Raw genomic sequence first — 11259 nt, 5'->3', positions numbered from 1 at the left:
TTCGGGACACCAAATTTTTCTCTCGGGCCACCAAAAATTTGAAATTTAGGATTTTGGTGGCCTCAATGGGCCACCAAACAAAAAAGTTAGTGTCGAGCCATGATATATATATATATATCATTAGTATCATATTACTATTGCACTGCACTTCAGAAAAAAAAATGAAATACATCACATGGTGGTAGTATGCATATAACGTTATGAAAGTCGGCTTAAAGGGGTGGTATAGTATTGGTTGAGGTGATGATTCAGTATTTTGCGAGATGCTAAGAAACCACTTCATGAAATACAAATTTTTTTAAAGAGCATACAATTCTAAGACGAATTCAAAGTGATGTGATGAAAAAAAAAAATCGGTTTTGAAATGACTGAGATATCCAAATACAAAGTATCACAAAGCAATAATAACAATTTTTTTTGTGGGGGGGGGGGGGGGAGCAAAATCTCGACGGGGGTACTTGTGACAGTGTGAGATCCTTATCCCCTATTAAATGATAATTATGTCATGATTATCAAACTTAGATCTCTCTCCGTAAAAGCGTTTAACCCCAAACCCCAAAACCTGACCCCCTCAGTGTGACAATGACAAATCAAATCTACAAAACCAAGAACTCAGAATTGAGTGAGTCGTCAATTGTTTCCTTTCAGCCAAAAAAGAACTGATTTATCACCACTGACCTATTTCAAAGAATTAAGCATAAGTTAAACATCACACATTATTGATTTTTATGGACAAGCGATCCGAGTGATTCATGAGCATTTCTTGTGAGCTCTGGTCCAAAAACTCCATCGTCAAATTTGAAATGTCATGAGAAAGATAAACGAAAATCACAATTATCAGAATATATACTGTGGATGGTTATTATGCACCGTCTGCTATTCCATTAAATCTCATGTTACTACAGCTTTTAAGCATAATTACTTACACCGTCAGTGTTTCATGAGGTAGAATAAATCATTATCTTCGTCATTACAGTATCACACTGTTTATTTCAGTATCCAAATCATCAAAGCAGCCAAACACTAAATTTGTAACTATTCCTTAAAATTGCAGCATATTTTAGAAGATTAGAGTTAATTATGATTTCGGAGGGGGTGCTTTTGATCGGATGTTAAATTTATTTTTTGTTTATAACAGTTTCAGCTAATCTTTCTAGACAAGATTCCAAATAAAGTTCAAAGTTGGCATTCTAAAAAAAAGGAAAACATTATATATCATACCACTTAATAAAATATCAGATGATCTTTCATCCGGTGTTTGAGTGGTGTGCAATGTCCACAGACCTCTCGCCCTTTCGTCTCTGTTCCTTCTAATTTATCCTCGCTCTTCGTTGTGCTGTAACGTCATTTTGTTCTTGTTCTTGCTGCAATATTGCGTCTTTGTTCAAACGTGCATTTTCTTCTTGTTTGCTAAGCGTGAGCCCATATTATGATCGTGTGTCTTTATTGTAATATATGTTATTTTTGTCACCATATTTCCTGGTACATACGGGTCAATGTGTCTGTGCCGCGGTAACATTGCAATGTTATCTTGAGTTTGTTTGTTTATTTTTGGTGTGTGTGTGTGTGTGTGTGTGTGTGTGTGTGTGTGTGTGTGTGTGTGTGTGTGTGTTTTACTGTAAAGCATTATTTTTAACGATATGCTTTAATAACATTGGCACCAGATATCAATATCAAATGCGTCAAAAAGGTACGTGTAGAAATTTTGCATATTTTATAATAGTATATTGGTGGGCTTTTTTTTATGAGTGATCCGCGTCTTACCAGTTCCCCTTTGCAGTATATCACGCTTTTCTATCGCAATATTTAGCTCTTTGTTTTCCTTTTTTTGTTTGTTTTTTCAATTTGCAAAGTGTGTATTATTTTGTATTGAATTATACTTCATGATTTGTATTTTTACCAAATTGTTTAACAATATAACTGACAAATTCTAATGTATACTCTGTATTATGTATTTCGTTTTGTTCGATGGAAATAAAATATAATTGATCTGAATTGGAACATTTTGGCGGCAGGGAATACCCAAGGACTTGAATGGTTGAAGTCTTTGTCTTGGTACCACTGTACAGCACCATGAGCGCAAGCAGAGCACCGCTAATTTTGCTTTCATCTCTATTCATGTTCATACTTCCTCTTGTAGATCTGAAACCTCTGCTAACATGCACGGGATAATGATCAATGCAAATGAATCAGACGACGAAGAAGAAGTATCACCCTGCGATGGAACCATGATTTTCTCGCCATGCTCATTTTTAGCAGTACACAGACTTCCCACTCCACTGCTTTTAGCCAGTCATTTTCATGAAGTCATCGATCCAAGCGCTGAATCAACCTATGGTCTCATGATTACAATCGTCCTCGTTCACGAAAAAAGAATTGTAAAGAAAAACACACACACAAAAAAAAAAACTTTGAATAACCAAGCCCTAGATTTAAGGGACAAACGTAAAATAGCAAAGAGAGAGAAAAAATGAATAGATGGATAAGATATGCAAAGTAAAACGATTATTTTCACACGATGTGAGAATAACAATCATCCACGGAGTGACTGCAGACCCAAGATAATGATTATGAAGTAGTGATATGCAGGAGCGAATAAATGGGCAAAACTTTTGAATAACAAAATGTTGTTTCTACTAAATAATCTTAATGCAGAGAAACGCAAGGTTATGTTTGGGCATGGACAATATAACGTCTGCTACGAAGACTAGAGAGGAACAAACAAAAATCAACAGAGAAAATAAAACGAACAAATAAACCTTAACCTTGCGGTGCATAGTTTGAGTGAAAGTTTGCCCTTATGTAGCTGACCCAAATTCGAATCCTTCCTGCCGGTAAAGAGAAACTTCCTACGTGCTGATAGCCTCTCAGAAGCAATGTTAATGCCTTTCTTTCACGTACAGGAAAAGACGCCGGTTAGAAACATAAGCGGATAGGTCACGTGGAACTACTTCCGGTGGAAAGAACTAATCGACGCCAGAAATTAAGCTCATTAAGACTCGTCAGGCGTCGTCCTGTAACAAGCGTGGATAGGAGCAGGTTGTTCGCGGCTGGCAATTAGGTATATACCGAAAACAAACTTTGGCGTGGGTGATTATGAGCGAACAGAGTGGTAATTTACGCCATTATGTCGAAGGAGAATTAAAGCAACATGTAAAACACGCAAACATAATGCGTACAAGTTGCACAACATGTCCAGTCTCAAGCTGGTTACGAGACCCAAGTTCCTGTTGAATTAACATGAAAGAGCAATCTGATACACGATGATATGCAGTTGTGCGGCAATCAAACTATACCAGTGATTAAATTGCGCCGAATCTATATATGATGACCTCAATCAATATAGAAGATTTAATCAGCATTAACAGGATTTTTTCCAAGAGCAGATGATTTGCATTATTGAATTTGCTGATGTAAGATTTTATGCGCTTATTTTCGGTTGAATGATTGTCGTATATTTACAAACGTTAAAAGTCTATTCGCCATATATTGTAACTTCCGGATGGGCTACAAAATCAGTTGGAATTGTTCATACATATATCACGTGGCAATCATCGTGAACAGAGAGAGGGTTGTTTTTTTTTTTTCTATTAATAATGTGTATTTATTAGTGTCAATGGTTTATTTCATTCCCTCCTGTATATCGACTTATTTCACTATTCAAGTCAAATGCAGTCTTGCGCAATAATTCCGTAGTTCAAATATTTCATTTTCGAAGATATAAGAGTTGATTGCTTTCTGTCCCCCATCAGAGAAAAAGGGAGCCACGGAAATACCAGTTACAACCAGGCATCGCAAGGGTATGACGTCATACTCCACTTCGGAATTACACTCATACTATATAATCATGATAATGTTGATGATTAAATTGAACGCGACGTTTACAATGTCACGTACATTACGCAATCCTTACGTCGAAAGGCACCTTTTCATATTCCACCAATGAGATTGCATCATTCACAATTCTCTCACCTGAAATAGTTCTTTTCTCTTTATTGGTGTCACTTGGAAGCCTAACATGGAAAGAGGGGTGGGCAATATTTCTAAATCCGGGTTGGAAAGTTACTGTAAGAATGTCACACCAGGGAGGTGGGTCAAACCAATAGAACCACGTCAACTCCACAAAGTGCAACGAAGTGTTGGGTGACGTGAACGAAAATATTATATAGCTTCGCGTGAATGTGTGACTTGTCACAGTCATTTGCCATTGGCAAGGAACGATTTAATGTGTTGTGTTATCGCTTTGAAACAACTTTGAAACATTTATGGACAGTGTTGCTCAACACCAACCATCCCTTCGTCCAACCAAGCGGTCCAGCCATTCTTGGTAGAATCCCGAGTGCCATCAACGCACCGACGTAGATCAGACGTAGAATTCGCTGCTCCTCCTTCGGGGAATAAGGATCACGCACATTCGGATCTCAGCATTGTACCATTATCTATTCCATGTCCTCGTTGAGTTCTGGCACCACGCTTCAAGTTCAAGATATTACACTGTCGGTGAGTAGGAACCAATTTGATCAAATCCCTTAAAGGGATCGTATAGTTTCGTCTGAGATCTAATTTCAGGTTTCTAACATTTTTTTTTTTTTTTTTTGGTGAGATAATGAGAAACCTCTTATGAAAAATGAAAGAGCTTGTAATTCCATGAGGAATTCAACGTTTATTTGATGAAAATTGGTTTTTGAAATGGCTGAGATATCCAAAACAGAGCGATTCTGATAAAGTGTTGGGCCCACATTTTATTACGATCGCTTTGTTTTACTTTGTTTTTGGATGTTTCAGTCATTCCAAACCCGATTTTCATGAAATAAACTTTGAATTCCTCTTATAATGGTATGTTCTGTACTATATCATAAGTGTTTTCCTGGTATCTCGCAAAAAGTTAAAAGCCCAGTTCTCATCTCCACCAATACTGTCTACCATCTGAAATAATTTTTCGTGCGGTGTGTGCATATCCTAAGACTAAGAGATTGTTTGACGCTCGTGTAGAAGGGGAACACGACCGTAAAAGGCAGAAAAATGTGTTGATTGACAGATTATTTGGAATAACAGAATCCCTTTCTTGCTGGTCTTTTAAGGACGTTTATAGACAATCAATGAATCCTAATGAATTCCACATGACAACTTAAGTGCTCTTACAATCATTGACTGCAATGCTTATGACGGAAAGACCTATGGAATCATACTCTTGCGCATGTATACGGTTGAGTTGCCGGGACCTCAACATTTGGATACGATTTCTAATGATTGAAAAATTGGTATGATATAAACTGAACGGAAAAAGCAAATACGCTTTTTTGCTTTTGTTTTCTTATTTCGTTGAATTCACACGCATCTGAATATATTTCGTATGAACATGGGTTTCTTTCGTGTGTGTGTGAGGTGTGTGTGTGTGTGTGGGGGGGGGGGGTTGTTAGGTCGTAATACCCGACAGGTCTCGTCTTTGTATAAAGATAACAGGTATGAGTTAAGTTGGGGTTTTTTTCAGTCCTCTTCTTCCCCAACACCCCATCCCCCCGTATTCTCTTCCTTTTATCAGTTTAAAGACCTTGCTGAGTTAACATATAAATGGTTCCATTCTTAGAGACTAAACCATTTAACATTTATTTACAAACTTGACTGAAATATGTGGGTCAGCATGGAATTTGATTATAATTAAAGTGCAATATTTGAGTGCTGTAAAATTTGGAGAAGCTTTGATTGATATAAAGTTTGTTTGAAATCTATTTTGAAACAAGCGTGAAAGAAGAAAAACATGGCAATAATATTGTTATCTTTAACTGTATGCTCCAAAGAGTTAAATGTTCCATTATAATTCAAATATCATTGCCTACGTTTAATTTCCTTAAAGTCTTTGATTTCCTTGTACAAGCATTTCCCTCAATATATATTTCAAAGAACAAGGGATTTTACCTACAACTGACCTGACACAAAGATAACAAAGGTTGGGGGAAACCCAAATCTCTGCTTCTTCTTCTCCTGGAATTACCCTTCTTCATGAAATCCAAGTAAATTCCAAAGTCACTTCCAGGGAAAGAATTTTGATGTCAAACTGAAATGATTACTTTTTGTCCTTTGTCAGCAAGGAACAATGAAATTTGTTAAAGTAATAATGACTTATCATTTCTTGATACGACACTTTACAGACACGAGTAGGGTCATATGTGTGCCTCTATAATCATACATCTTCTGTCATTTGTGTGTGTGTTTGTGTGTGTGTGTATGTGTGTATTGGTACGTAGGGATGTGTATATCAAAGGGGTGTTCAAAACTGTGTGTGTTGACATGTGGCCTTTTCCATACCTCCAACTGAATGGGATCATGTATGATTAAAGTTCTGTAAGGTCGTCTCCTCAGAGCTTGTGATACGAATCTCATGGCGTGCCCTCTGTCAACTGTTTGTCTGTGGTGGCATTTTGACGAAAATAAATGAATTGAATTGAACTGAATTGAATTAAATGAAATTGAATTGAATTGAATTGAATTGAATTAAATTAAATTGAATTGAGTTTTACTTAGAATTCTTTGTTTTTCCCGCTAAAATGGGTTGTTTACTTCTTGGCATTGTCCTGCTATGAAATTTGTTGTTATTTCCTGAATTCACGTTGTCCATTATTTTTTTGAAACTGGCATTCTAACTCCACATGATCTCTTATCCATGGTTTTTCGTCTTGTAGTGTTCTGATCACTGTACCTAACCAGCGGAACGCGTTCTCGAAATCAGTTTGGTTAAAAATTATTTGGCGAAATTGTTTGTTTGTTTGTTTGTTTATTTGTTTGTTTGTTTGTTTTTTGGAAAAGACTTCGATCAAGAAACAACATGTTGTTAGCTTCCATCCTTGTTCATTTTTTGTCAGAACTTTTATTTCCTTATGCTGCATTTTAAGAAGTAACTCAAAGAGGAAAGTTTGTAGGCCAAAATAACCGGTTGTAGTTTATGGTAATCCATTCATGATGAAGCCCCGTACACTCTTTCATGGCGAGTATTACACAGAAAGGTTGGTTTCTGGCATCGCGAAACATTGCGAGCTTTCGAGAAATTCAACAAACACTTGACGATTCTTCGAAGGAATACGTCGAAGCATTTTGTGCTAGGGTCCATGGTCGAAGTGAAGGATGAAACTGATAACAGCAAAACCGACTTTGGGGTCATAAAAACTTACCACTGTGAATGGGCTTCCCAATACCTATCTTTTTGATACGTATTCGGTTGATTGATCACATCCGATCTTCGAATAGTGTTATTTCTTGAATGACATCGTTCACAGTTACACTTGCGTGTGATGGATTCTCAGTGAAGTGTATACTTCAACGCATAAAAGGAAAATTCAGAAAGATATTCATGGATTTTGTCAAGTTTTGGCATTCATTTACAGTGAACATGCTCATGTCAGGTGTTTGGGGAACCAGATATGATTGAAAGAAATGCAATCTGGTACAAATGTATAAGTAGATGCATTATATTTATCCTACAGAGACACAAAGACACACCCACCAACCCACCTCGCTGCTACAACTTTTGGAAGTCATGTGTTATTGTAACGTGGTTTTCAGCCCTGTAGGGAGACTAATAGATAATCGGGAGCGGGAACAGAAGAACGGAGTTTATGGGGACAGGGCCTGAAGTGATGCAAGGATAGATACCATTGCTCATGGGTGTAACCATCACATATTACGCGCATGAGACAATCTCCTGGTCCGAGACATCCCCGCTCCTCTCTCCTCTTCCGATCTTATACCAAAGAAAGAGGGTACAAGTTCCTCTCATGGAGATTGTGCCACCGCCCTGTTCTGAGCTTCTCATTCACGGAAGCTATTGTGGCATGATCTGTGCACTTTGGAACATTCAATTTATGACAAGATACAATTATCAGTCAAACAGCGGAGTTAAACATGAGCACGTGTCTTCAACATGGAGTTATGTACGAGACCGAGTGGGTAATCTGTTATCCAAGCTCCGAAAAGTACGTGATCATGATCACCTGACTTTGACTTGATGACGTCATCAGAGCCCCACGCGTCCACAGGTACAAGTGTGTGGCAATGAGCATGCGTTTAGGCCCCGTATTTGGTAGTCCCCCGCCAATAGTACAATGGTGTACCATTCACAGAATGATTCGATTTGATTCGAAGTAACTGTGACTATCTTGTCATAATGTAGTACATTCATGGTTTATCCATCCGTTCTTTTTTAAAACTCGGTCTTGCCATGTTACGTCATTTCTATCTCGGGAAATGCAATGATTATTTAACTTCTTTAGAGGGAAATACTTTTCGACTGGTTTTTGCTGCTGCAATCGGGCTAAAAGAGGGTTCCATTTGATACCAAGGACTCGGATCCTGAATTTTTAGCATAAGAATGACATCAATCTATCTATATGATCATTTGATGTGGGCTTGATTTAGGGGTATGTATTATAATGATAATTATCATTTATATATATATATATATATATATATATATATATATATATATATATATATATATATATGAATGAAGAAACAAACTGGCAATGCATTTTTGGACTCAAATTTTCGGCGTCCTACGCCTTCTTCAGGAGTCTCGACAAAAAAAAAAAGAAGAAGACGGCGTATAGGACGCCGAAAATTTGATTCGGATAAACTCAAGCTTTATTGGCTAAAAATTCATTACCAGTAGTAAGTTTGTTTCTTCATTTCTTCGCGGAGCCAATACGTGAAATCTCAATATACGTGTGTATATATATATATATATATATATATATATATATATATATATACATTATAGAGAGAGAAAGAGAGGGAGAGGAAGAGAGTTTATGAATATGTTTATTAAGATGTTTTTAGGGTGTGCAATTGGAAGACAATTATTTTCAACCTGCATAAAAATAGATCGGAGCTAAATTAGCCACCAGGGGAAGATCGCGTTAATCATGATAACCAGGTGGTTTCTGTATCTTCAAGACACGCACGCCATGCCACGCAAAATCGACCCAAACTTTTCCGAGTCTTTCCTCCCTTCTCTCTCCCTCCCCGCCTCCTCCTTCTCTCTCCCTCCCTCCCTCCCACTATCTCTGTCTCTCTGCATTAGTATTTGTCACCGAATCAATGCCCCCCCCCCCCTTCCGCCAGAGGCTGCTCGAAGTTCATTTTTCCATGTGGAAAGCAAACTATCTCATTTCCCTAAAGAACTCAAATTGAACCGTGGAAGACCAGTGTTTGTATACCTCCTTTGTCAGAATTCATCAAAAGAACGAAGGGTGGGCGACTGAAAAGCTCCCTAGCTAACCAGGAGCCGCTGCCATTCATGCGCTGTATTTTGTTCGGGGAAAAATACACACACGAGAAAAAAAGTTTGCAGCGTGCTTGTCTGAGAAGTTGGGTACTCGGGAAGTAAATCTCAATCCTTATGGGATAATAAGTGAACACGCGCGAGTGCGCATTCTTTGAATAGTCATGATAAGCCAAGAGAGTGAACGCGTTTCCACCATGTTTCGAAATTTCATGGAAAATTCTGATGAGATGTCAGTTTGGAGTTTAAACATTTTGATATAATTATGATCGACACGCGTTCTTTCGGTTCAGTTGTGCATAGGAATAGCCAGAGTCAACTCAAATCTCATTGCTACACCTTGCCGGTTTGCGGAAATTCCTTTATAACACAGCCCACAGCTGACTGTGTATTGCATGCAGCAGGTAAGGCGAATCTACACGAATTCTTTCGTTGATAGATTATCGACGTTAAACGTTTATCATATAGATGTATAGATACACCTGCGACTAGATAATAATATATATAACATATTATTAAATTTGATTGCCTGCGAGTTTTTTAACGCCAGTTCTACCGTATAGGCGCTCTTGCGTGTAGTAGGCAGTAGTCTTATTATGTTCGGCTGGAACTCCTGTTAGCACACGAGGACCGGAGTGACAACGCAACGTTTGCCTTGTGTGATGAGGTACATTAATTTTACATCCCAGTTTGCACTCCCTTTGAGAGTGCGTTACAGTATGATACAGAAAGTACAAGATAATCACCAATCAGTATAACTAGACATTATGTCGAGTTTTTTATCTTTTTCTTTCTTGTTATCACAAAATCGTGCCAAATGATTGGTTGTTCAATTTCTCGCACAATATCGAGTCATTTTCTGTGAACTTGTTCAAGTACTCGTGCCAAGCAAACAATGTTTGGTCCATGCTCGGAGGAAAGAAAACACAAAAAAAGCCAAACTTGATGCCAAACATTGCCGAATAACAGACAAGTTCTACTACACGTTAGAATGTTGGCCGTGTTGATAAGTGCATCGACCCTACCTGTCAATTCTCTGGAGTCATTCATGATGCAGATAAGGGCAACACAGATTCCATTCTAAACTTGCAATTTCGAGAATGGCGCCATAACGGGACGGGGCCACAAGGCCGTCTGCCTGGTGGGGATTAGCAAGGGGCCATAGTGTCTCCATGATATTTTGGGCGCCAACCAAGTTTTGTACCTGGGGAAAGCGAGTAGACAATCGTCTACAGATTGGAGTGCTAGAAGTGCTAGCAGAGAATAATTTGTGTTATTATTGTATTTGATTATGGTGTATTTGAATCAAAATGCAAAAATTCGGTCCTGACCAACCCAGCAGTACTCAGAGCGAATAATAGATCTACTTGCGTCCTTTTTTTAAGTTGGAAGTACATCGTTGGTTCAGGAATGCTCCAAAGTATTATAACACGCAGCAATTCATTGGTTCCAACAGATGAAGGCGGTCAGTATGCGGATGACGAATGAGATGCGAACTGCGCACGCGCGCCACTAAAGATTCAGCGAATGAGAACAGCGCGTTATATCAAACTTGACAAACGCATGGAATTTGAAGGTTAGAGATTATGGAATTTAAAAGAAATTATTGCACTATTATACTCGTTGCAAATACAATTTACTGTTACTGCTATATGATAAAGTATAAGCGCTGAAGGTTTCATTCAGGAATGTGCTGCGTATTTTGAGTAAAGCGTTTCAGAAACGGCATACGGAGGAACAATCAATCCCACGCATATTGTCCGAAGGGTGAAGTTCATATCCAGGAAGATACCAAACCCTGCACTCACTTGTGCACGATGGGATTAGAGGGAAATTTTGTTAAGAAAGCAAGTTAATTAACACTGATTCGACGAAGACACTCGCTCACATAGACCAGAGAACTATAGAGTTACCTCATCTAATTAACATATTTATATGGTAAGGACTGAAATCACTGCTTTGAGATAACATGAAACCGAAGTATT

At 38.2% G+C, this 11259-nt stretch overlaps 1 protein-coding gene across 1 annotated transcript in view; it reads left to right on the top strand.

The window, feature by feature from the left end:
- The first annotated feature begins 4342 nt into the window (after positions 1-4342).
- LOC140236806 (uncharacterized) overlaps positions 4343-11259 on the top strand; it is a 30506-nt gene continuing 23589 nt past the window's right edge. Inside the window, exon 1 of the mRNA XM_072316751.1 lies at positions 4343-4500. Coding sequence (XP_072172852.1) covers positions 4447-4500 — 54 coding nt within the window. The 5' untranslated portion in view covers positions 4343-4446. The remainder of the gene's footprint in view (positions 4501-11259) is intronic.

Source organism: Diadema setosum, chromosome 1, assembly GCF_964275005.1.
Source record: "Diadema setosum chromosome 1, eeDiaSeto1, whole genome shotgun sequence".
Classification (NCBI taxonomy): Eukaryota; Metazoa; Echinodermata; class Echinoidea; order Diadematoida; family Diadematidae; genus Diadema; species Diadema setosum.
Note: the sequence above shows the minus strand (reverse complement) of the source record. Positions and strands in the feature narration are given on the sequence as shown.